This window comes from Poromitra crassiceps (genome assembly GCF_964638095.1).
Source record: "Poromitra crassiceps genome assembly, chromosome: 25".
Lineage (NCBI taxonomy): Eukaryota > Metazoa > Chordata > Actinopteri > Beryciformes > Melamphaidae > Poromitra > Poromitra crassiceps.
In genome coordinates, this window is record NC_139649.1 from 7,210,943 (window position 1) to 7,238,442 (window position 27,500).

Genomic DNA, 27,500 nt, shown 5'->3' on the forward strand with positions numbered 1-27,500 from the left:
CTTGAACCAGTTCTCTCACAATGAGAAAGTTAGCGGTCGCCTATAGAGGCCGAACAAACATTCTAACCATTTTAAAGCCGTCTTTGTTAAACTACAACGTTACTATGTCACATGTTTTTGTGAGACTGGGTTGCCATTTCTGCATATTTGCTTGTGACTTCTCCATCTGTGGCTTGACACTATATTTTCGTCAGAACTCTGTCAGCATGAGTCAATCACACCTAGACCGCACTAACACAGGGAGGAAGCTGACTGCAGTTAGTCTCCAACACATTATGCTTTGCACGTTATAATTTGAGACTGTTTTTCTGTATTGCTCTGTCTTCTTCTATACGAGGAATCAGCATGACGTCACGGCACCGCAAAACACCCGGAACCCGCGGCAGTTAACTAGTATGAGTTGTGCCAAACAAAACGTTAATATCTCAAAAACTATACATCACATTGCTTATATTTTGACACTCTGAGTCGGAGCAGAAGTAGCTCAAGAGTCTGAGGTATAATATATATTCATGTTTAGTTAAAGTTGTGTGAACTGTCACAGTTTTTAAAATGTACTGTAAATAGCCTAGCCGGGGCTAGAGTGAGAGACTCACGGCTGGCTCCATAGGGTCTCATTATCGTTTTCACCCAGTGATGTTTACCAAAATGCTGCTCAGCTGATCCCTCGTATTGATGTGACCACTGTGCTGCATATTTGCACCAAGTCATATTTGACATGTGTAAACCTGCTGACTGTGATTATCAAAGAGAATCTTGAATGTTGAATGAGGCTATGAAGCACTGCAAGAGATTGAAGGATGGCTTTACCGATAATCAACCCGCTTTGTATCATTATAATCTCAGTAATATAAGCACATGGGCAGTGTTTACCTTCTCTCTCTGTTTTCGGAGAATTCTCTGCCTGCAGAAACTCCGCCTGCCAGCTGCAAGTCATTAAGGCTTGTTAAGGCTCTCTTGGATCCGCACATACTTCAAAAATTCAAATAAACAATAAACAATCAGCCGCGCTCGGAGCAGATTTCACGTCTCCAGCAGAACTTCCGCAGTTCCGTTGTGACGCTAAACGCATCACAACGAAGCGTTTTGCCAGAGGAGGAAATGCGAGCTCTCCGTGAGGAAAACAGAGAGAGAAGGTAAACACTCACTGCCCATGTGCTTATATTACCCAGATTATTAATGATACAAAGTGGGTTGATTATCGGTAAAGCCATCCTTTAAGCCACGCCCCCACCCTTATCCCACATGTCCTGTGAGTGAAGCCCAACCAACCAATAACCCTCACCCCCAGTCTACCACACACCAAAACACTACACATTTATTGTAATTTATATAACTTAGTGCACGTTCACACAATAGGTAGTCTCGCTGGCCAGCCTCCCCCTCCCTACCGTGAGAGGAGTCTGGCGCCGCAGGTCTCCATAACTGGGATAAACCCTCCCCTGCTCTACTCTGCTCTCCCATTGGAGCGACTGTTTCGGTCGCTGCCGGATGTCCACTCCCGGCTTTATTACAAGCTCTGTCATTGGCTCCGACCATGTCAATCAGAGCGGCTTCCGCTCCCTCCTCCCTGTGTGTCGCTGTAAATAGTGCCCTGCCGCCTCAGTGAAAACAACAACGCTAACTAGCTAGCAAGCTAACGGCAGAAACCTACAAGCTAGCTCGTGGCTACACGCTGAAAACGGCAAGTTGGATTGTTGGAAACTATTTTCCAAGGGCACTGCTGCTAAGCGCCGCCCATCGCAATCCCACTATGGAGACCTGCGGCGCCAGACTGCGGCGCGCCTCCTGAATTCATGCCTGGCAGCTTCAAGCTTCACACGTCACGCCTGGAAAATAGGACTGAATCCTGAACGATCGCTTCAGCGCAGCTTTGGTGTGGCTTCAGTGTGGCGTGGCGTGCGGCTGGTGTGAACGGTCTCGCCTGTAAACAAGGACGCCGACATGAAACTGCGTGGTCTCAGCGTGGCTTCAGCGTGACTTTGGCGTTGCTTTGGCGTATGGCGTGAACGGCCAGTTAGAACGCTGCTGCTTTGAGACTGTAATTAAAGTAATTATCCACAATGTATTTTAAAATGATTTGTGTCACTCGTTATCACTAATTGATTGTGATTCAAGCTGTAGCTAATTGAAAACCTTTATATTTGCTTTGCACCTATGGAGGTTCCTCTTTCCCTGGCACACAGGAACTGATGCCTTTTATGTTTCCTGTTTGGAATAAATACAAGACAGGAGAAGTTTACAGTGAATGTCTTTAATATTATGTTGAACCAGAGACTACATTGAGTGTAAAACACCAAAACAATGATCACCAAAGCTGTAACCAAAAATCAAGAAATACTATCAGTATGTTTCAGGCTTATATAAATGAACTCTGACTTGACTATATCTCATTGCATTTTGAATGTCATCTGTTACAATGTTGCAATCTTAAGAGCAAAATCCAAACAGCCGTCACATCTCCTCCTCATGCTGCAACGAGACGGCCTACAGAGAGGAGGTGGGGGCCCTGGAACAATGGTGCCAGGACAACCACCTCTCTCTGAACGTCTCCAAGACCAAGGAGATCATTGTAGACTACAGGAAAAACAGGTGAAAACAGGGTGTATATAAATGGCTATAAGTAGAGTACAGAACATGCTAAAAGCTCACTTTTTTTTCTCCTGGTGAACCCAGAGACGTACATCTTAATTTTGAGGTATTGCAAATCACTTTGGTGCTAATAGATAATTTACTGTGGGTCTTGAAAGATGACCAACAATTATGAAAATCTTTGGCCTGTGCTAAATATTGGCAGTCCTAAACTGGCCATGAATGAGTTAATATTGACACCCTCTCATTTGGGATTAACTCGTTACATTTAAACAGCGTTTATTTCAAAGCAGTTACTTTTAAAAAACAACTAAAATATAGGAAAAAAGCAAATATCACATAAAATGATAATAATACTGGAAACTGTACAGTGATGTAAAACAGCAAAGGAAGGCAGGAAATGAGCAAACTTCAATAGAGAGGCAAAGTGACCGCCTACTTCCTGCTTCAGCACTGTACCAGAGATTTTCATCCACCATTTATTTTCCAATGGACATTTGGTAAAATGCTTATAAAAAATAGTTGTACTTCGTTAAACCAAACTGTTCAGCTATATTTAGAATCGGGAGAGACCATAGAACATTTCACTCTGACCAAAACTAAACAAAACAACACAGAAAAAATATGTCCTTTAAATCCGTGATTTTTTTTACGTTTTGGTCTGAGTGAAATGTAATGTGGTCTCTCCTGTTTCTAAATATATCTGAACCGTTTGGTTTGATCAAGTAAAACTATTTTTATAAGCATTTTACGAAATGTCTGTGGGAAAATAAATGGCGGATGAAAAGCAGAAACAGGAAGTGATGTTCCACTTTTGCTCTCTATGATGCTGGAAGGGCCATTTTGAAAACATGATATAAACTGTAATGTAAATATGTTATATACTGAAAGACAGCAGCTGTAATAGCAGCTGATCAAGTTTAGCCTCTAAATCTACTACTGTATAATGCACTTAGGTCCATATTTAACAAGGGGCTTTAACAAAGCTGTTATTAATGAGGAACTGTCACACCTCCTTCTCACAGACACAGTAGTTTGGGAAGTCACATGACATGTCAGCCCATTGTTTCAAAGGGCCACCAGAATGAAGAATAGACACAACACAGTCCTGGTTGTTGTCATCACGATTGTCAGGCTGCCCCTCTCGCCAGTACCTGAAACAGAGGAGAACAAGGAGCCAAACCCTGTGGTGAAGACATCGTCCATAGTGACTCTGAAGTCTCACATCAATGAATCAGAACAAATGTGATCAGGTCTTACGCTGTGGTCAGAGGTGATCCATCCACCCATCTCCAGGTCCCTTCTGTCTCTCTGTCTGTCAGACCAATCCACAGCCACTCGGTGTTTAGTAGTCCAGCCAGGAATTCCTGTTTTTGGAGACACAATTAGTTTAGTTTAGTTTAGTTTATTAAAGGATCCCCATTAGAAGGACATGAATGCACCTCTAATCTTCCTGGGGTCCTGGACATAGAAAATACAAACATATAATAAAAAAATAAAAAATAGACTCAACATAAGATAAAAAGACAATTAGACACACTGATTGTAAACAACACAAACTAATAAGGTCAACAGATATACAACTGAGTGAAAATATGAAATGACGTGTTAACAGATAACAGTACAATTAAGGGTTCACACGCGCACGCACGCACACACACACACACACACCTGTTCCTCTCTGCTGTTGATGATCACCAGATCAGCTCCTCTCCTCAGACAGTCCTGCCTGCTCTCTTCCCAGGTTTTACGCTCAGCAGAGATGTAGTACCACTTAGAGCCAAATTTAGTCCAACAATTAGACCTTCGGGCTGCGACACATCAACACAACAAAACAAAACAAAACATGTATGTTAAATGATCACACTCACACATCAAATAATAACTATGTGAACTGCTTTCATTTAGTGATACCATTTAACTTATTATGATCAACATTTACTCACTCTGGGTACATAAACTCTCTCTCAGGATGGTCTGTAACTGGTCTCTCTCCTTTGTCAAGATGGTGTTACTGGTCTGTAACTGGTCTCTCTCTTCAGTCAGGTTGTTGTAACTGGTCTGTAACTGATCTCTCTCTTCAGTCAGGTTGTTGTAACTGGTCTGTAACTGGTCAAGCTTCTGCACATCTGAATTATCTGAAAGCAGAGAGAAAACCGTGTTCCTTGAATGAGTCCTTCTAGGTTTGATGAATTGAGAGACCTGCTTCTCTTGGCAGTGACCAAACATAAGGATATGAAAATAGAAAGACACTCACGCACGATGAGACGCAGAGAGACGTTGAGAGCAGCTTGTGTAGCACACAGCAGCCCAAAGCTCACCAAGACCAGCTTGTAAACGTTTCCCTCTGTGGAACAAACATTCACATGTAGGACAGCAGCTCACAAAACCATTTCCACTGCTCACTGCTGTTCAGTGTAAAGAAAATGTATGAAGCAAATGTGACATCTTCAAATCATCTTCCCATATTTTTCTTACCATGTCTCTTGGCTGCCTGCTGACGCCTCTCAGCAGAATTAGCCGTCATGAGATGATCGTCGTCGATCTCAGTTATTTCAAGTTCCTCTCGTCGGACACGACGGGCAGACCTCGCCATGCTGCATCTCTCTCTGCGTGTGACTTTTGCATCTGTGGCTTGACTCTATATGTTCGTCAGAACTCTGTCAGCATGAGTCAACCACACCTAGACCGCACTAACACAGGCAGGAAGCTGACTGTGCAGTTAGTCTCCAACACAATACATTGTGCTTTTTACTTTGCACGTTATAATTTGAGACTGTTTTTCTGTATTGCTCTGTCTTCTACTATACGAGGAATCAGCGTGACGTCACGGCACCGCAAAACACCCCGAACTGCAACAGTTAATAGTATGAGTTGTGCCAAACAAAACGTTAATATCTCAAAAACTATACATCACATCGCTTATATTTTGACATTCTGAGTGAGAGCAGAAGTAGCTCAAGAGTCTGAGGTATAATATATATTCATGTTTAGTTAAAGTTGTGTGAACTGTCGCAGTTTTTAAAATGTACTGTAAATAGCCTAGCCGGGGCTAGAGTGAGAGACTCACGGCTGGCTCCATAGGGTCTCATTATCGTTTTCACCCAGTGATGTTGACCAAAATGCTGCTCAGCTGATCCCTCGTATTGATGTGACCACTGTGCTGCATATTTGCACCAAGTCATATTTGACATGTGTAAACCTGCTGACTGTGATTATCAAAGAGAATCTAGAATGTTGAATGAGGCTATGAAGCACTGCAAGAGATTGAAGGATGGCTTTACCGATAATCAACCCGCTTTGTATCATTATAATCTCAGTAATATAAGCACATGGGCAGTGTTTACCTTCTCTCTCTGTTTTCGGAGAATTCTCTGCCTGCAGAAACCCTGCCAGCTGCAAGTCATTAAGGCTCGTTAAGGCTCTCGATTCACCTTGGATCCGGGCATACTTCAAAAATTCAAATAAACAATAAACAAACAGCCGCGCTCGGAGCAGATTTCACGTCTCCAGCAGGACTTCCGCAGTTCCGTTGTGACGCTAAACGCATCACAACGGAGCATTTTGCCAGAGGAGGAAATGCGAGCTCTCCATGAGGAAAACGGAGAGAGAAGGTAAACACTCACTGCCCATGTGCTTATATTACCCAGATTATTAATGATACAAAGTGGCTTGATTATCGGTAAAGCCATCCTTTAAGCCACGCCCCCACCCTTATCCCACATGTCCTGTGAGTGAAGCCCAACCAACCAATAACCCTCACCCCCAGTCTACCATACACCAAAACACTACACATTTATTGTAATTTATATAACTTAGTGCACGTTCACACAATAGGTAGTCTCGCTGGCCAGCCTCCCCCTCCCTACCGTGAGAGGAGTCTGGCGCCGCAGGTCTCCACAACTGGGATAAACCCTCCCCTGCTCTACTCTGCTCTCCCATTGGAGCGACTGTTTCGGTGGCAGCCGGATGTCCGCTCCCGGCTTTATTACAAGCTCTGTCATTGGCTCCGACCATGTCAATCAGAGCGGCTTCCGCTCCCTCCTCCCTGTGTGTCGCTGTAAATAGTGCCCTGCCGCCTCAGTGAAAACAACAACGCTAACTAGCTAGCAAGCTAACGGCAGAAACCTACACGCTAGCTCGTGGCTACGCGCTGAAAACGGCAAGTTGGATTGTTGGAAACTATTTTCCAAGGGCACTGCCGCTAAGCGCCGCCCATCGCAATCCCACTATGGAGACCTGCAGCGCCAGACTGCGGCGCGCCTCCTGAATTCATGCCTGGCAGCTTCAAGCTTCACACGTCACGCCTGGAAAATAGGACTGAATCCTGAACGATCGCTTCAGCGCGGCTTTGGTGTGGCTTCAGTGTGGCGTGGCATGCGGCTGGTGTGAACAGTCTCACCTGTAAACAAGGATGCCGACATGAAACTGCGTGGTCTCAGCGTGGCTTCAGCGTGACTTTGGCGTTGCTTCGGCATATGGTGTGAACGACCAGTTAGAATGCTGCTGCTTTGAGACTGTAATTAAAGTAATTATCCACAATGTATTTTAAAATGATTTGTGTCACTCGTTATCACTAATTGATTGTGATTCAAGCTGTAGCTAGTTGAAAACTTTTACATTTTATACAGTGGAGCTGATCAGTGGCCAGCAGATCAGACTGTGGTTGTACTGGTCAGCTTCCAGGTATGAATGTGTGTGTGAATGTGAACAGGGCACTCCTGAAAAAGAGAGCATTGCTCTCAGTGAGGCTCCCCCTGTATAAATAAAGGTAAAAAAAATTGCTTGGCACCTATGGAGGTTCCTCTTTCCCTGGAAGAACTGATGCCTTTTATGTTTCCTGTTTGGAATAAATACAAGACAGGAGAAGTTTACAGTGAATGTCTTTAATATTATGTTGAGCCAGAGCCTACATTGAGTGTAAAACACCAAAACAATGATCACCAAAGCTGTAACCAAAATCAAGAAATACTATCAGTAAGTTTCAGGCTTATATAAATAAACTCTGACTTGACTCTATCTCATTGCATTTTGAATGTCATCTGTTACAATGTTGCAATCTTAAAGTCGAAGTGAACCGGAACGGAATGCAATAGCGCGAGCGTTGGAGACTGGAAACAAATCTTGTCTGAGATGACAGGGTTGAGAGGCGGACCATATATGTTGTCGATGATTTGATTTGACAATTCTGGGGACTGGCTTTGGCATTGGCCAATCCTGGCGTGTTCCACCCCCAAATCGAGTGGGATTCAGCGTGTTGTCGTGCTACGCGAGTGGGATCCGCCGAGTACCAGGCAGCCAGCTGCTTTGTGCGGAACGAGCGGACAATCCGATGCATGGGGGCTGCCCGCCTGCCTGGAAACTCTGAGGGGCGACCCCTGACAACCAGGCTTTCAGTCGCGCGCCATTATCGCTATTGCGGTAAATACAATATTCCTGGAATGCGAGTTTTAATGAGCCAGTTACATTTCTTTGCATTCTTAGACCGTACCGTTTTTGTTTTTTCTTCATGTTTCATACAATTGGCCAAGTTATTAGTTAGTTCATGGGATAGGAATTCTGCCAGATGACAGGCACTAGGCGCCATTTTCTCCTTCATTTGGAAGAGAAAATTATCCTGAAATGAAAATTTGCTGCCCGTGATATGATTAATTGAAATGGGGTAGAAATTTGATAGTACTAGGTGACGTCAGCAAACTGTAGATTACTGTTATGAATGAAATCTTGAAAAATGAACTTTTGATGTGAAAAAGTATGAAAAACTAAAGAAATTTGATTTTTGTGATTTCTTTTGGCATACATCATTAAATAGGTGCACTGCATACCCAGGTATTTGAACTAAAAGAAAAGAAAGGTAATTTTTGGGTTCAGCTCGACTTTAAGAGCAAAGTCCAAACAGCCATCACATCTCCTCATCATGCTATCAGTACTCTGTCTCCTCATGTCTTTCAGTACCTTTCCTTCACTGCTTTTCTCCCCCTGCTGGTCAGGGATTAAACACAACCATTACAATTTGTCAAAGAGGAAGTATTGAAAAGGTTTAGAAAAAGACATCTATAAAAGACATCAAGCTACACCGCATGAAGGAAGTGAAACTAGCGGGGAGCCAAAGTATGTGAAACCCTGAGTACATCACCGTGGAAACACATCATACACCAGCTACATTTTCAACCATGTGTGCTATCTCAGATCAGAGGTATTATAATTACCTATAATGAGTTATTTACAAAAGAAGTAGCATCTAGCAGTGGCTCAACTCGCCGGTTAAGTTTAGGCAACTAAAATAACTTGGTTATGTTGGGGTTAAAAACAGAATAAAAACACAAGACACATCGGGTTCTTGAACCAGGTCTGTCACAATGTTAGCGGTCTCCTATAGCGGCCGAACAAACATTACGTTCTAACACGTTTTAAAGACGTTTTTGTTAAACTACAATGTCTTTGGGCTGTGGACCAACGTTACTATGTCACATGTTTTTGTGATACTCGCTTGCCATTTCTGCATCTCTCTTTGCTTGTGACTTCTGCATCTGTGGCTTGACTCAACAGTACAGTAGAATACAGTGCAGTACAGTACAGTACAGTAGCTACAGTACAATTACAGGACAATTATTCCACCGCTTTCAATAGGAAACACAGTAACAAACCTCTCTAATTACAACTTCAGCTACAATACACAGTTAGGCCTATGATCTGATCTGACATGATGCCCCCCCCCCCACACACACACACACACACGCACACACATTGTCACTTTAAATGCCTTTTTACTTTGCACTATAATTAGTTTTTCTCTATTGCTCTGACTTCTACTATTGATGTGACCTCTGTGCTGCATGCTGCACTAAGTCATATTCCACCTGTTTAAACCTGCTGACTGTGACTATCAAAGAGAATCTGGAATATTTAATGAGGGCTATTAAGCACTGCATGTTGTTGTTGTTGTGACAAATATGACCAATACATTTGACCCAATTCTGCCTTAATATTGACACCCTCCCATTTGGGATTAACTCGTTACATTTAAACAGCGTTTATTTCAAAGCAGTTACTTTTAAAAACACCTAAAATATAGGAAAATAGCAAATATCACATAAAATGGTAATAATACTGGAAACTGTACAGTGATGTAAAACAGCAAAGGAAGGCAGGAAATGAGCAAACTTCAATGATGCTGGAAGGGTCAAGTTTGACTGCCATTTTGTAAACATGATATAAACTGTAATGTAAAACATGTTATATACTGAAAGACAGCAGCTGTAATAGCAGCTGGTCAAGTTTAGCCTCTAAATCTACTACTGTATAATGCACTTAGGCCCATATTTAACAAGGGGCTTTAACAAAGCTGTTATTAATGAGGAACTGTCACACCTCCTTCTCACAGACCCAGCTGCTTGGGAAGTAACATGGCATGTCATCCCATCGTGTCGAAGGGTCACTAGAAAGAGTAGAAGTATACAGCACAACACAGTCCTGGTTGCCACCATAATTGTTCGGCTGCTCCTCATACCAGTACCTGAAACAGAGGAGAACAAGGAGCCAAACCCTGTGGTGAAGACATGGTCCATACTGTAGCTACAGTGACTCTGAAGTCTCACACCAATGAGTCAGAACAAATGTGATCAGGTCTTACGCTGTGGTCAGAGGTGATCCATCCACCCATCTCCAGGTCCCTTCTGTCTCTCTGTCTGTCAGACCAATCCACAGCACCCCGGTGGTTAGTCCAACCAGGAATTCCTGTTTTTGGAGACACAATTAGAGGGTTCACGCTAGCACGCATGCACACACACACACACACATGCACACACACACACACACACACACACACACACACACAACACACCTGTTCCTCTCTGCTGTTGATGATCACCAAATCAGCTCCTCTCTTCAGACAGTCCTGCCTGCTCTCTTCCCAGGTTTTCAGCTCACCAGAGACGTAGTACCACTTAGAGCCAAATTTAGTCCAACAATTAGACCTTTGGGCTGCGACAACTCAACACAACAAAACAAAACATGTATGTTAAATGATCACACTCACACATCAAATAATAACTGTGTGAACTGCTTTCATTTAATGATACCATTTAACTTATTATGATCAACATTTACTCACTCTGGGTACATAAACTCTCTCTCAGGATGGTCTGTAACTCGTCTCTCTCCTTTGTCAAGATGGTGTTACTGGTCTGTAACTGGTCTCTCTCTTCAGTCAGGTTGTTGTAACTGGTCTGTAACTGGTCAAGTTTCTGCACATCTGAATTATCTGAAAGCAATTGTCAGAGAAAACCATGTTCCTTGAATGAGCCCTTCTAGGTTGGAGGAATTGAGATATCTGCTACTCTTGGCAGTGACCAAACATAAGGAATTGAAAATAGAAAGACACTCACGCACGATGAGACGCAGAGAGACGTTGAGAGCAGCTTGTGTAGCACACAGCAGCCCAAAGCTCACCAAGACCAGCTTGTAAACGTTTCCCTCTGTGGAACCAACATTAACATGTAGGACAGCAGCTCACAAAACCATTTCCACTGCTCACTGCTGTTGAGTGTCAAGAAAATGTATCAAGCAAAAGTGACATCTTCAAATCATCTTCCCATAGTTTCCTTACCATGTCTCTTGGCTGCCTGCTGACGCCTCTCAGCAGAATTAGCCGTCACAAGATCGTCGTCGATCTCAGTTATTTCAAGTTCCTCTCGTCGGGCACGACGAGCAGACCTCGCCATGCTGCATCTCTCTTTGCTTGTGACTTCTGCTTCTGTGGGTTGACTCTATAAGTTAGACAGAACTCTGTCAGCATCTAGACCACACTAAGGCAGGGGAGTGATCACACTCACGCCTGGCAGTTATGGCTCAATCGCACCTCTAGACCACACTAAAGGTTCTTGCACACAGAGTCCGAATTGTTCGCTGCGTTTTTTGAATCCGTCATCCGAAAAAAACACGTCACGCACAGATACCTTGCACACTGAGTCCGATGCGTTAATTATCCAATATTCGTTGCGAAGATTCGCAACGAAAAGAAAACTACCGCGATCCTATTGATCCACAACTGGCAGTGTGTCTGTGTGGCTCTCTCTCTCCCTCCCCCCCCCCCCCTCCCCTTCCCCATACACACACACACACACACACACACACACACACACACCGCGTTCCAAGCTGGTCTGCAATCACCCGGCACATTCTGTCTTTTAATTCCGAATCTCTGTATTCCTGCTTTGTCATAAAATGCTTTGTGCTGGGAGACGAACTGAATTAACTTCTCAGACGCCATTTTTCATTGTGAATAGCAACACTACGGCAGCTCTGAGTGGTCAAACACCTGTCAAAACGATTTCATGGATGCGGAAAAACGCAGAAAATCGAACCTCGTCCGAAAACTTAAATGACGGACGTAATTGTCGGACTCGGTGTGTCAATGATGATTGACACAAATGAGGTCGTATTTTTATTTTTTTCGTGCGTCAATTTCGGACGAAAAAACGGACTCTATGTGCAAGGACCTTAAGGCACATACTGTAGCCGTGGCAAGTAGTTTTAAGTGGGGGGTGCAGTTGAGATGATGCTCTAACCCCCGCTACCCCTCCCTCCCCCCCAAAAAAATTATGTGACCACTGACTCACAAATCAAAATATAGGCTACACACGTAACGTTGGTACTGGCTCATGGAACCAGATTTACATAATGAACGATGATGATAAAACAGATGCTGTTGTTTACTTGCAAATCAAAAGTAGGCAACACACACACATCCAACAGGTCAACAGCAGCTGGGCACTGGCTCATAAAACAACCAGATTGACTTGATATAAAACAACGTCCACACAGCGACCACCCACACTATACTCACTATACTCACTATACCACCCACACTATACTCGCACAGCAGCTGATATATGATATGCGCCTTTACGCACAGCCACCGCCACGTCATCAACCACTGGCTCTGGTGTGTGTGTGTGTGTGTGTGTGTGCGCGCATGCGCGTATGTGTGTGTGTGTGTGTGTGTGTGTGTGTGTGCATGCGCGTGTGTGTGTGTGTGTGTGTGTGTGTGTGTGTGTGTCTGTGTGTGTGCGTGCGCGCGCGTGTGTGTGTGTGTGCGTGTGTGTGCGTGTGTGTGTGTTTGTATTCATGCCAATTGGCTAAAAGGTTATGGTTTGGGGTTCGGGTTAAAAACATGATAAAACACAAGACACATCAGGTCTTGAACCAGTTCTCTCACAATGAGAAAGTTAGCGGTCACCTGTAGCGGCCGAACAAATATTCTAACCATTTTAAAGCCGTCTTTGTTAAACTACAACGTTACTATGTCACATGTTTTTGTGAGACTGGGTTGCCATTTCTGCATATTTGCTTGTGACTTCTCCATCTGTGGCTTGACACTATATTTTCGTCAGAACTCTGTCAGCATGAGTCAATCACACCTAGACCGCACTAACACAGGGAGGAAGCTGACTGCAGTTAGTCTCCAACACATTATGCTTTGCACGTTATAATTTGAGACTGTTTTTCTGTATTGCTCTGTCTTCTTCTATATGAGGAATCAGCGTGACGTCACGGCACCGCAAAACACCCGGAACTGCAACAGTTAATAGTATGAGTTGTGCCAAACAAACGTTAATATCTCAAAAACTATACATCACATCGCTTATATTTTGACACTCTGAGTCAGAGCAGAAGTAGCTCAAGAGTCTGAGGTATAATATATATTCACGTTTAGTTAAAGTTGTGTGAACTGTCGCAGTTTTTAAAATGTACTGTAAATAGCCTAGCCGGGGCTAGAGTGAGAGACTCATGGCTGGCTCCATAGGGTCTCATTATCGTTTTCACCCAGTGATGTTGACCAAAATGCTGCTCAGCTGATCCCTCGTATTGATGTGACCACTGTGCTGCATATTTGCACCAAGTCATATTTGACATGTGTAAACCTGCTGACTGTGACTATCAAAGAGAATCTTGAAGGTTGAATGAGGCTATGAAGCACTGCAAGAGATTGAAGGATGGCTTTACCGATAATCAACCCGCTTTGTATCATTATAATCTCAGTAATATAAGCACATGGGCAGTGTTTACCTTCTCTCTCTGTTTTCGGAGAATTCTCTGCCTGCAGAAACTCCGCCTGCCAGCTGCAAGTCATTAAGGCTCGTTAAGGCTCTCTTGGATCCGCACATACTTCAAAAATTCAAATAAACAATAAACAATCAGCCGCGCTCGGAGCAGATTTCACGTCTCCAGCAGAACTTCCGCAGTTCCGTCGTGACGCTAAACGCATCACAACGGAGCGTTTTGCCAGAGGAGGAAATGCGAGCTCTCCGTGAGGAAAACAGAGAGAGAAGGTAAACACTCACTGCCCATGTGCTTATATTACCCAGATTACTAATGATACAAAGTGGCTTGATTATCGGTAAAGCCATCCTTTAAGCCACGCCCCCACCCTTATCCCACATGTCCTGTGAGTGAAGCCCAACCAACCAATAACCCTCACCCCCAGTCTACCATACACCAAAACACTACACATTTATTGTAATTTATATAACTTAGTGCACGTTCACACAATAGGTAGTCTCGCTGGCCAGCCTCCCCCTCCCTACCGTGAGAGGAGTCTGGCGCCGCAGGTCTCCATAACTGGGATAAACCCTCCCCTGCTCTACTCTGCTCTCCCATTGGAGCGACTGTTTCGGTGGCAGCCGGATGTCCACTCCCGGCTTTATTACAAGCTCTGTCATTGGCTCCGACCATGTCAATCAGAGCGGCTTCCGCTCCCTCCTCCCTGTGTGTCGCTGTAAATAGTGCCCTGCCGCCTCAGTGAAAACAACAACGCTAACTAGCTAGCAAGCTAACGGCAGAAACCTACACGCTAGCTCGTTGCTACCCGCTGAAAACGGCAAGTTGGATTGTTGGAAACTATTTTCCAAGGGCACTGCTGCTAAGCGCCGCCCATCGCAATCCCACTATGGAGACCTGCGGCGCCAGACTCCTCTCACGGTATGGAGGGGAGGCTGGCCAGCAAGACTACACAATAGACAGAGCATACAGTAGGCACAGGGCCCGAAATTAACTTTTTGACCCACCGGCCAGTGGCGGGTAGATGGAAAGAATCTACCCGCCAAGCATATTTCTTACCAGCCAAAAAAAAAAAAACATTTCTGTGTCACATATATCCATATATATCCATTTTTTTCAGTACATTTCAAGTAGATAAGGTATTACGTTGAAGAATACACACTTAAATAAGAGGCCAGAGTAAAATTTGAAGCAAATTATTTTAATATATTGATTGATGATTGATTAATCAATACATGTCAAGTCAATCTTATCAATAGGCCTACATGTCAAGTCAATCTTGAGCTTAAATCTTTGCAAAAAAAACCAACGCAGCTAAAAGTAATAACTGCGACAGTCTCAGTGCACAGCGCACAACTTGGGCTACGCACCTTTCTCTCCCACTCACACCTGGCACCTGCGTTAGCTCTCCTGCACTCGTTCTTGGCTCCGCTTCGGCTTTATTGGTGGTAAGCATTTTGATTCATCTCCTCATCATACGAGCTCGGCAACAAGCGCGAGCGATTGATTCATTGATTGATTCGCCCGATAGGCTGTCAATTTAGCAGAGGTTAAAAGATGCTTCTTACCTCCGCTAAATTGACGACTGCATTCCATTCCCCTCCAGTCATGTTTGGTAGCCTATACGGCAGAGCCAGAATGAAACAGTCTCACAAAGCACTCGTGCCAGCTGCGCACCAAAACACACATAACTATTATCTCCTCATATATACTGTATCATACGAGTGTCGGCAACAAGTGCGAGCGATTGATTGATTCATTTATTGATTCGCCCGACGTTAGGCTGTCAATTTACATCCGCTAAATTGACGACTGCATTTCATTCCAGTCATGTTTGGTAGCCTACACGGGAGAGCTAGAATGTGAAACAGCCTCAGGAAGCACTCATGTTATACTACCGCACTGAACGCACTAACGTTAGGTCAGTGACTGAACTAACCTTAGTTTCAGACTGCTTCCTTGTATATTGTGCGCTGGGATCAGCGCTTCCCAGCGTTTAACAGTCGGAAAAAGACGCTAGGTGGACACAGGCGGCTACACAGTTTTAATATTACATGACGACTATTTTGCGACCCGCCACGTGGCGGACAGATGCCAAATCTAACTCGCCAAAGCTGAAATATGCCCGCCATTGGCGGGTGGCGGGCTCTAATTTCGGGCCCTGAGTAGGCACTGAAGCTTGAAACAGGCTGACGTTTAACCGTTCACACACAAGAAGCCTTCTCTTTTCCTCTCAGCGCCTCCTCGGCGCGCCTTGAACCCGCCCACAACTCCCATTGAATTCATGCCTGGCAGCTTCAAGCTTTACGCGTCACGTCTGGAAAATAGGACTGAATCCTGAACGATCGCTTCAGCGCAGCTTTGGTGTGGCTTCAGTGTGGCGTGGCGTGCGGCTGGTGTGAACGGTCTCACCTGTAAACAAGGACGCCGACATGAAACTGCGTGGTCTCAGCGTGGCTTCAGCGTGACTTTGGCGTTGCTTCGGCGTATGGTGTGACCGACCAGTTAGAACGCTGCTGCTTTGAGACTGTAATTAAAGTAATTATCCACAATGTATTTTAAAATGATTTGTGTCACTCGTTATCACTAATTGATTGTGATTCAAGCTGTAGCTAATTGAAAACCTTTATATTTGCTTTGCACCTATGGAGGTTCCTCTTTCCCTGGAAGAATTCCCTGGCACACAGGAACTGATGCCTTTTATGTTTCCTGTTTGGAATAAATACAAGACAGGAGAAGTTTACAGTGAATGTCTTTAATATTATGTTGAACCAGAGACTACATTGAGTGTAAAACACCAAAACAATGATCACCAAAGCTGTAACCAAAAATCAAGAAATACTATCAGTAAGTTTCAGGCCTATATAAATGAACTCTGACTTGACTCTATCTCATTGCATTTTGAATGTCATCTGTTACAATGTTGCAATCCTAAGAGCAAAATGCAAACAGCCATCACATCTCCTCATCATGCTATCAGTACTCTGTCTCCTCATGTCTTTCAGTAGCTTTCCTTCACTGCTTTTCTCCCCCTGCTGGTCAGGGATTAAACACAACCATTACAATTTGACAAATAGAAACTATTCAAAAGGTTTAGAAAAAAACATCTATAAGAGACATCAAGCTACACCGCATGAAGGAAGTGAAACCAGGGTGGTGCCAAAGCAGTGGCTCAACTCGCCGGTTAAGTTTAGGCAACTAAAAGAACTTGGTTATGTTAGGGTTAAAAACGGAATAAAAACACAAGACACATCGGGTTCTTGAACCAGGTCTGTCACAATGTTAGCGGTCTCCTATAGCGGCCGAACAAACATTACGTTCTAACACGTTTTAAAGACGTTTTTGTTCAACTACAATGTCTTTGGGCTGTGGACCAACGTTACTATGTCACATGTTTTTGTGATACTCGCTTGCCATTTCTGCATCTCTCTTTGCTTGTGACTTCTGCATCTGTGGCTTGACTCAACAGTACAGTAGAATACAGTGCAGTATAGTACAGTACAATAGCTACAGTACTGTATAGTGCAGTAGGCTACAGTACAATTACAGGACAATTATTCCACTGCTTTCAATAGGACACACAGTAACAAACCTCAATAATTACAACTTCAGCTACAATACACAGTTAGGCCTATGATCTAATCTGACATGATGGCCTTTATACCCCCCCCCCCCCCCCACCACACACACACACACACACACACACACACACCCCCACACACACACACACACACACACACACACACACATTATGTCACTTTAAATGCCTTTTGACTTTGCACTATAATTAGTTTTTCTCTATTGCTCTGACTTCTACTATTGATGTGACCTCTGTGCTGCATGCTGCACTAAGTCATATTCCACCTGTTTAAACCTGCTGACTGTGACTATCAAAGAGAATCTGGCATCTTTAATGAGGGCTATTAAGCACTGCATTTTATTGTTGTTGTTGTGACAAATATGACCAATACATTTTACCCAATTCTGCTTTAATATTGACACCCTCTCATTTGGGATTAACTCGTTACATTTAAACAGCGTTTATTTCAAAGCAGTTACTTTTAAAAACAACTAAAATATAGGAAAAATAGCAAATATCACATACAATTATAATAATACTGGAAACTGTACAGTGATGTAAAACAGCAAAGGAAGGCAGGAAATGAGCAAACTTCAATGATGCTGGAAGGGTCAAGTTTGACCGCCATTTTGAAAACATGATATAAACTGTAATGTAAATATGTTATATACTGAAAGACAGCAGCTGTAATAGCAGCTGGTCAAGTTTAGCCTCTAAATCTACTACTGTATAATGCACTTAGGTCCATATTTAACAAGGGGCTTTAACAAAGCTGTTATTAATGAGGAACTGTCACACCTCACAGACCCAGCTGAGCGTGGAGTCACATGAATCGTCATCCCATCGTGTCAAAGGGTCACTAGAATGAGTAGAACTATACAGCAGAACACAGTCCTGGTTGCCATCATAATTGTTAGGCTGCTCCTTATACCAGTACCTGAAACAGAGGAGAACAAGGAGCCAAACCCTGTGGTGAAGACATGGTCCATACTGTAGCTACAGTGACTCTGAAGTCTCACATCAATGAGTCAGAACAAATGTGATCAGGTCTTACGCTGTGGTCAGAGGTGATCCATCCACCCATCTAAAGGTCCCTTCTTCATCTCTGTCTGTCAGACCAATCCACACCGACCTCTTTAGTCCAGCCAGGAATTCCTGTTTTTGGAGACACAATTAGAGGGTTCACGCTAGCACGCACGCACACGCGCGCACACACACACACACACACACACACACACACACACACACACACACACACACACACGCACGCACACACACACACCTGTTCCTCTCCACTGTTGATGATCACCAGATCAGCTCCTCTCTTCAGACAGTCCTGCCTGCTCTCTTCCCAGGTTTTATGCTCATAAGAGACGTAGTACCACTTAGAGCCAAATTTAGTCCAACAATGATACCTTTGGGCTGCGACAAATCAACACAACAAAACAAAACATGTATGTTAAATGATCACACTCACACATCAAATAATAACTATGTGAACTGCTTTCATTTAATGATACCATTTAACTTATTATGATCAACATTTACTCACTCTGGGTACATAAACTCTCTCTCAGGATGGTCTGTAACTGGTCTCTCTCTTCAGTCAGGTTCTTGTAACCGGTCTGTAACTGGTCTCTCTCTTCAGTCAGGTTCTTGTAACCGGTCTGTAACTGGTCTCTCTCTTCAGTCAGGTTGTTGTAACTGGTCTGTAACTGGTCTCTCTCTTCAGTCAGGTTGTTGTAACTGGTCTGTAACTGGTCTCTCTCTTCAGTCAGGTTGTTGTAACTGGTCTGTAACTGGTCTCTCTCTTCAGTCAGGTTCTTGTAACCGGTCTGTAACTGGTCTCTCTCTTCAGTCAGGTTCTTGTAACTGGTCTGTAACTGGTCTCTCTCTTCAGTCAGGTTGTTGTAACTGGTCTGTAACTGGTCTCTCTCTTCAGTCAGGTTGTTGTAACTGGTCTGTAACTGGTCTCTCTCTTCAGTCAGGTTCTTGTAACCGGTCTGTAACTGGTCTCTCTCTTCAGTCAGGTTCTTGTAACCGGTCTGTAACTGGTCTCTCTCTTCAGTCAGGTTCTTGTAACCGGTCTGTAACTGGTCTCTCTCTTCAGTCAGGTTGTTGTAACTGGTCTGTAACTGGTCTCTCTCTTCAGTCAGGTTGTTGTAACTGGTCTGTAACTGGTCTCTCTCTTCAGTCAGGTTGTTGTAACTGGTCTGTAACTGGTCTCTCTCTTCAGTCAGGTTCTTGTAACTGGTCTGTAACTGGTCTCTGTCTTCAGTCAGGTTCTTGTAACTGGTCTGTAACTGGACAAGCTTCTGCACATCTGAATTATCTGAAAGCAGAGAGAAAACCATGTTCCTTGAATGAGTCCTTCTAGGTTGGAGGAATTGAGATATCTGCTTCTCTTGGCAGTGACCAAACATAAGGAATTGAAAATAGAAAGACACTCACGCACGATGAGACGCAGAGAGACGTTGAGAGCAGCTTGTGTAGCACACAGCAGCCCAAAGCTCACCAAGACCAGCTTGTAAACGTTTCCCTCTGTGGAACAAACATTCACACGTAGGACAGCAGCTCACAAAACCATTTCCACTGCTCACTGCTGTTCAGTGTAAAGAAAATGTATCAAGCAAAAGTGACATCTTCAAATCATCTTCTCATAGTTTTCTTACCATGTCTCTTGGCTGCCTGCTGACGCCTCTCAGCAGAATTAGCCGTCACGAGATCGTCGTCGATCTCGGTTATTTCAAGTTCCTCTCGTCGGGCACGACGGGCAGACCTCGCCATGCTGCATCTCTCTCTGCTTGTGACTTCTGCTTCTGTGGGTTGACTCTATAAGTTAGACAGAACTCTGTCAGCATTTGGGTAAATCACACCTCTAGACACTAAGGCAGGGGAGTGATCACACTCACGCCTGGCAGTTATGGCTCAATCGCACCTCTAGACCACACTAAGGCACATACTGTAGCCGTGGCAACTAGTTTTAAGTGGGGGGGGCAGTTGAGATGATGCTTTAACCCCCGCTACCCCTCCCTCCCCCCCAAAAAAATTATGTGACCACTGACTCGCAAATCAAAATATAGGCTACACACGTAACGTTGGTACTGGCTCATGGAACCAGATTTACATAATGAACGATGATGATAAAACAGACGCTGTTGTTTACTTGCAAATCAAAAGTAGGCAACACACACGCATCCAACAGGTCAACAGCAGCTGGGCACTGGCTCATAAAACAACCAGATTGACTTGATATACAACAACGTCCACACAGCGACCACCCACACTATACTCGCACAGCAGCTGATATATGATATGCGCCTTTACGCACAGCCACCGCCACGTCATCAACCACTGGCTCTGGTGTGTGTGTGTGTGTGTGTGTGTGTGTGTGTGTGTGTGTGTGTGTGTGCGTGTGTGTGTGTGTGCGTGCGTGCGTGCGCGCGCGCGCGTGCGTGCGTGTGTTTGTATTCATGCCAATTGGCTAAAAGGTTATGGTTTGGGGTTCGGGTTAAAAACATGATAAAACACAAGACACATCAGGTCTTGAACCAGTTCTCTCACAATGAGAAAGTTAGTGGTCGCCTATAGCGGCCGAACAAACATTCTAACCATTTTAAAGCCGTCTTTGTTAAACTACAGCCGTTTTCACACATGCTTACAGGAACATTGCCTGTAAATAAATATCGGCCATTTCCCAGAATTTCCCTTCACACCTGAGGTCTCACATGTGTGAATATAGCCGGCACTGCAGAGCGGGTGGGGAGTGACGTGTGCACTTGGATGGGGAATTTTGGGGGTCGGCAAAACTCCGATGGTGAAATACGTTTGCTTGTCACACAATAAATCACACTCGTTTGACTTAAGAGGGCATGTATGTTGTATCCTTCACATTCGCTAACCAGTTTTGAACTGAAATCTTTGAAGACGTTGGGATCCCTGTCTGAGAGAAATAGCCTGGCTGGTTCGATGTTTATCCGTTCACCTGCGTCGCGTTGAAGCACTTTTTACAGACTGGCTTCGTTTGATGTGTCCAGGGGGCTTGCCTTCGCTGTCAGCCACGTAAGCAAAATACTTCCACATTTCGCTTCGTGCATTTGCTTTCTCTACATACAAGCGTTGGACGGCTGTGTTTACGCTGGCTTGACGCTGCCTGGATAGTACTCTGCACTGCAGCCCACATGACTGCAGCGCATGCCTGCTCGCATCGCATTTCCCTGTCGAACTCCGACGTTAAACCTTTGCTCGTCACAAAATAACACTCGTTTTGGGAATGTAGCCTAATGATGTTATCCATCACATCCGCTAACCTGTTGCTCGTTGAACAAGTCGGCATTTATCAGCTCAGCTGCTATTGTTTCATGTTAATTTTGGATGATTTAACATTGGCTGTAAGGTCATTTAACTGTTGCACGCTGCGCTGTGCAGCAGGCATGGGGAGGAGCAGGTAGGGCAGAGGAGACGAGAAGATCATTTCGCCAGTTTGCTTTGATGTGCGCGAATGATTAGATTATGCACGCTGGAAGTGAACGTTAAGCAACGTGTGTACACCTCGCCCATGAGAGAAGGACGGGCAAATGACTTGACACGTTTCACACTTGAGTCGCTCTGCCAGCATACCGGTCCTGTCACTACCTAGGAGCTAGTAAAAGATCAGCGATCGCGGGGGTGCGCTTGTGCCGGAAAACTATTTTCACACATGAAAGGCATAGACCACTTTCTGGTCATTTCCCGCTATAAAGCGCATGTGTGAAAACGGCTTATTTTCACATGTTTTTGTGAGACTGGGTTGCCATTTCTGCATATTTGCTTGTGACTTCTCCATCTGTGGCTTGACACTATATGTTCGCTAGAACTCTGTCAGCATCAGTCAATCACACCTAGGCCACACTAACGCAGGGAGGAAGCTGACTGTGCAGTTAGTCTCCAACACATTATGCTTTGCACTTCATGTTCATAATTTGAGACTGTTTTTCTGTATTGCTCTGTCTTCTACTATACGAGGAATCAGCGTGACGTCAACGGCACCGCAAAACACCCAGAACCCGCGGCAGTTAACTAGTATGAGTTGTGCCAAACAAAACGTTAATATCTCAAAAACTATACATCACATCGCTTATATTTTGACATTCTGAGTGAGAGCAGAAGTAGCTCAAGAGTCTGATGTATAATATTTGCACGTTTAGTTAAAGTTGTGTGAACTGTCACAGTTTTTAAAATGTACTGTAAATAGCCTAGCCGGGGCTAGAGTGAGAGACTCACGGCTGGCTCCATAGGGTCTCATTATCGTTTTCACCCAGTGATGTTGACCAAAATGCTGCTCAGCTGATCCCTCGTATTGATGTGACCACTGTGCTGCATATTTGCACAAAGTCATATTTGACATGTGTAAACCTGCTGACTGTGATTATCAAAGAGAATCTTGAATGTGCTTTTCTCTTTTTACCTTCGAAATAGTTTGAAATGTGCTCTGACGACACTGTTAATAGTTTGATGTGTTGAATTGCACCACGCTACCTGGAGGAGTTAATGCTTCCCTATGAACCTACGTGTATCTGTCCGCATCCTCTCACTCTCCACTCGGGAGTTACTCTGGCTTCAAGCGCTGCCTATGCAGGCTCAACTGCTCAAGAAGGAATAGCCCATTCATCTGTAGAACGCGGGGAGGGGGGGTCATAGATTGAACATGATTCTTTTGTAAGTGTTTTTGATCCTTTTGCAGGTAATTTCGAGGTTAATCAGTTAAAATAGTGACATAATTTTATATGTTGTTTCATAATACATCTATAGCTGTCTCAATTTAACGCCTGGTTGTCACAAAATCTCACGACAAGTGTGCCGCAACACACTATTTGGGTACCAATGCTCTAGACCAGTGGTCCCCAACCACCGGGTCGCGGAGCGATACCGGGCCGCAACGCATTTGGTACCGGGCCACGAGCCCGGTCCAAAAAAAATTTTTTTCTTTTTTTACAAACTACAAACATAAATAAACGTCAACTTGAAACTATGTTTCAACTACCACACAGCCTATAATATTATAGCCTATGTTTATTTATTTAAAAAAATATATATATATATACCGTAAATTCCGGACTATAAGGCGCACCGGTATATAAGCCGCAGCACCAAAATTGACTGTTTTTTACATATATAAGCCGCACCGGACTATAAGCCGCGGGTGTTTTGATGTTTAATTACCATATGTAAGGGTTCGTGCACAGAGAGGAATGTCGGGAAAGAGATGGCTGTTTGGGGAAGCTCCCATTTATTAACATTTCAACAAAACAAAACAAAAGTCAGGTCACTAATCCCCAGACAAAATCACACAACAATAGGCTATATGTGCAGCAAACGGCTGTAACCAGAGAAGTCAAGTCACTAATCCTCGTCTTCCTCTTCTTCCTGCGTACTGAAACCACCAAAGTCCTCATCTTCAGTGTCGGAAACGAACAGGTTCAGGGTGGCTTCGTCAACCACTCTCCTCTCTCCTTCATTGTCACTCAAAACCAACGAACTCCTCTTCGTCACTGTCGGCATCGAACAGCCTCTGAAGCCTCTGACGGCCCTCAGCGCCAGCTGTGGCGGCGTCATCCTCTTCATCCCGCAGCAGTCCAGCGTTTTGGAACCCGTTGGTGATTGTGGATGTTTTCACACTCCTATAATATTCCGTGATCTTCCTTTGTGTGAATTCGCCGAAGTTTGTGATTTTCTCCTGGTAGTCGGGAGGGAGTTGTTCAGTAGTTCTCGCCCGGACGGACAGTCCCTTTCGTCTCATGAATCGGAAGCACCAAGATGGGCCACCTATGAAATGTTCAATTTTCATTTCGGTGGCGACTGTTTTGGCCTTCAGTCGGATCTGCACCGTGGAAACGCCTCGGCCGTCTGCTCTCTGGGTCAACACCCAATCTTCAAGGGAATCTTCAAGTTCGGGCCATCTGCTTTTATGACCTCTGAAGGACTTTTTGGTCTTCTTGCACTGAGACAGTTCCTCCTGCTGCACCGTCCAACGCCTCACCATTGACTCGTCGATGCCCAGGTTACGCGCTGCTGCTCTGTTTCCCTCTTTTAATGCGAGATTGACTGCTTTCAACTTGAAAGCTGCGTCGTGTGAATTTCTGCGTACCTTCCCCATGGTAAGTGAGAGTGTTGCTTCTACTGCTCGTCTTGTTGTGAATATTCCTTGATCTTCCTTTGTGTGAATTCGCCGAAGTTTGTGATTTTCTCCTGGTAGTCGGGGGAGGGAGTTGTTGGCCGAGTGGCCGTTTGCTTACCGTAATTACCATATGTAAGTGGTCACGCACAGAGGGGATTGTCGGGAAAGAGATGGCTGTTTGAGGAAGCTCCCATTTACCGTATTACCGTAACATTTCAACAAAACAACATAACACAACACCACCGTTGTTTATTTTTACAGTGCACACAGTGTCCGCGGTGTGGTGAAAAGAGGGCAAGAGAGGAAATTAAAACAGAAGTGGATTTATAGTTAGAAAGAGTGCTAAAAAAGAGAGATTTTATTTGTATTTTTTTTTTTTTTTCTGAAAAAATCCATAGATAAGCCGCAGGGCCAAAAAACGGGAAAAAAGCCGCGGCTTATAGTCCGGAATTTACGGTATATATATTTTTTTTAATAATATATATATATATATATATATATATATATATTATTAAAATTGAAAACCGGTCCGCGACTTTTTTTTCCATCTATCTACTGGTCTGCGGCACAAAAAAGGTTGGGAACCCCTGCTCTAGACCACACTAAGGCAGGGCAGTTAGTCTCCAGCACATACATGCATGTAATAGACCCTTTTCACGGGGGCCATTTTGTGTCGAAAAGGCAGAATAAACACAGGTGCAACCAAACCACTAATGAGGGTTTCCAAATTCCAGTCATGGAAGTTGGAAACCCTCATTAGTGTTTTGCTTGCATCTGTGTTTACCCTGCCTTTTCGACACAAAATGGCCCCCGTGAGAAGGGTCTATTCACCTTGTTCTTTGCCCATACAAGGACGCTTCTGCATGACGTCATTTTTTAATCATCTTTCCGGTTTTAGACACGGAAGTAGATGACGCCTACCGTAGTCATTTATAGACGTGCCAAAAAGCTTTTTTCAAGCCAAAAAAAAATGTTTTAAAGTTTTAATATTTTTCTGGTGAGAACGTAACATATATGTGACCAGTTTATCAGAATAACGAATATTTGGAAATATTTAATGAGCAGCGAGGACTGGGAGTGCTGGCTGTGCTGACTAGCTGACACCGGTCGGACTAGCTAGTATCTGCCAAACCCTACTGTAGGCTACTGGCAGTGAGAAAACACTGTCGACGTGCTTTTGTAACTAACGTTAAATGCCGACCGGGTAACAGCCATCGGCTCCTCGCAGCAGTAACGCTATGAACATATAACTGAAGTTGGCCGCAGTGGGGCTTGATTCTGAATGTTGCCAAACTTCATTCATTATTATAGTGACGTTTTGTTTTGAAATTGGCCGCCAACTAGTGCTGAACCGGAAGAACAAATACAATTGCGTGTAACGCGGAAGAGAGAAAAAGTGGGCGTGGTGAATAATGTGAGTCTACTACAGTAACAGCCCTGCAGTTAGATTCGCAAATGAATGGGAGTTACTGGTACAGCCCCATCCCCCCCATTCAAGTCACCAAAAACACACATTCCAACCGCTCTACAGTATGTACATGTTGTGACTCGTGTACTCACCACATAACGAAATAATAATGCAAAATGCAGAGCAAGGGTCATTTTCCAATGTAAATGGATACTACTACATGGCCACCAGGCGCAGTGAGTATAACCGAAGTTACTTCCTCGTTTGCCATGAGGCGCGTACAGTAACTTGAGTTACTCTCGCTTAGTTTGGTTCATCTTTGTTAGATCTCTGTGTTTGGAAAATGGCCATTTCCTGGATTATTTCATCGCGTGGTGATGAGTACACGAGCCACAACCGGTCACAAAATGTACAGTAAACATGTCTATGTGTGATCACCCATATTCAAACCGGTTTTGTACGCCGCCCAAAGTGTGGCCGCCACATTTATCAGTGGGTGGTGAGCAAGTGGGGTAGCATCAGCACTAATAGTGTGACATCAGTGCTACAGTGGATGACAGTGATGAACGGCATGGCTGCCAACGGACTCGGCTTCTCCTTTGACAATGACGGCCGTCCTGCTTGAACAAGGCTGACAGATGACACAGTTATGCACTTACACAAAATATTCTTTGTACAAGGACAGAATGCATTCTAAAATTCCCCACACGATCCCCGAAAGTAATCTGCGATTACAGAGAACAGACTCAACAAACTGATCCGCAAGGCCAGGGACGTTGTGTGGGATGGAGCTGGGCTCTCTCTCTGACAGCGGTGTCAGAGAGAAGGATGTTGTCCAGGTTACGTTCCATCATGGACAACGTCTCCCACCCACTCCATGACGACCTGGACGAACACAGGAGCACCTTCAGTCAGTGCAAGACTGATTCCAGATGCACCACAGAGCACCACAGGAACTCACTCGTGCCTGTGGCCATCACACTCTTTAACTCCTCCCACAGAGCGTCAGACACTCAGTCAATTAGATAGCCACCTGTCCACAAATCAAAAACGCACTTTTGATCATGTATATCTGATTGTGCAATAACTGCTAAATACCGCAATTTGTGTAATATTGTAATATTGCAATTATGTACCTCACATATTTCACTTTTTTTTTTTTTAACTAAATGGTACTTGATAAGGATTGTAGGAGAAGACACATACGTGTGCCAATTTATTGTATATACTGTAGGCTACGTAACTTCTATTTTATTGTTTTATGGTATATTCCTATGCTCATAATAATATTTCGATGTTTATATTTTTCTCTACCTGTGTGTGAGCAACTGTAGCATGACTCAATTTCCCCCTCGGGGATCAATAAAGTTATTCGGATGCAATTTTGTTGGTTGAAGTGTCCCTCTCTCCTCTCCTAACGTCAGATGACTTGAGTGACTGACTGAAATGCACTTCATCAGCGCGGAAACACTTCTCTCATGTCGTTCTAAACAGCTTGCTCAATTACTTTGCGTGGCGGCGTCTGGACGCTAAGCTACTGCCTACGCCCGTGTTTGTTGTGGAGCTCTCCCGGTGTCATCCTCGCCTGTTTAGAAGCAGATGATTTGGATAGGATGTAGTAGAGGACACTGCCGTGGCTGTCGCTCAGATGGCTATCCAAGTCCTTGATCTCCTCTCCCTGTAAACATCATTAGCGCACACCG

At 44.2% G+C, this 27,500-nt stretch overlaps 3 protein-coding genes and 2 long non-coding RNA genes across 6 annotated transcripts in view; 1 reads left to right on the top strand and 4 right to left on the bottom strand.

The window, feature by feature from the left end:
• Positions 1 to 27,500, top strand: part of suclg2 (succinate-CoA ligase GDP-forming subunit beta) — a 187,016-nt gene that overhangs the window by 142,560 nt on the left and 16,956 nt on the right. The gene's annotated exons all lie outside the window — the stretch shown is intronic.
• LOC310798303 (hepatic lectin-like) lies at positions 2,236 to 5,200 on the bottom strand. Of its 2 annotated transcripts, XM_083660810.1 has the most exons (6): positions 5,071 to 5,200; positions 4,850 to 4,939; positions 4,539 to 4,730; positions 4,264 to 4,403; positions 3,853 to 3,959; positions 2,236 to 3,746 (listed from the first exon to the last, which is right to left on the bottom strand). In XM_083660810.1, the coding sequence occupies exons 1-6, from the start codon at positions 5,186 to 5,188 to the stop codon at positions 3,599 to 3,601; spliced, it is 795 nt and encodes a 264-aa protein (XP_083516936.1). In that variant the 5' UTR covers positions 5,189 to 5,200; the 3' UTR covers positions 2,236 to 3,598. The 2 variants fall into 2 exon arrangements, with proteins under 2 accessions (XP_083516936.1, XP_083516937.1); XM_083660811.1 differs by lacking the exon at positions 4,539 to 4,730.
• Positions 9,314 to 11,325, bottom strand: LOC310798304 (C-type lectin domain family 4 member E-like). The gene is made up of 6 exons (XM_083660812.1): positions 11,201 to 11,325; positions 10,980 to 11,069; positions 10,706 to 10,855; positions 10,436 to 10,584; positions 10,226 to 10,329; positions 9,314 to 10,108 (listed from the first exon to the last, which is right to left on the bottom strand). Exons 1-6 carry the CDS (start codon positions 11,313 to 11,315, stop codon positions 9,958 to 9,960), a joined length of 759 nt encoding a protein of 252 aa, XP_083516938.1. The 5' UTR covers positions 11,316 to 11,325; the 3' UTR covers positions 9,314 to 9,957.
• On the bottom strand, positions 16,405 to 19,014 carry LOC310798307. The gene is made up of 4 exons (XR_014553764.1): positions 18,786 to 19,014; positions 18,516 to 18,655; positions 18,288 to 18,388; positions 16,405 to 18,170 (listed from the first exon to the last, which is right to left on the bottom strand). It is a non-coding gene; the product is annotated as an uncharacterized lncRNA (long non-coding RNA).
• LOC310798583 lies at positions 19,322 to 20,023 on the bottom strand. Its single transcript, XR_014553776.1, has 3 exons — positions 19,906 to 20,023; positions 19,685 to 19,774; positions 19,322 to 19,565 (listed from the first exon to the last, which is right to left on the bottom strand). It is a non-coding gene; the product is annotated as an uncharacterized lncRNA (long non-coding RNA).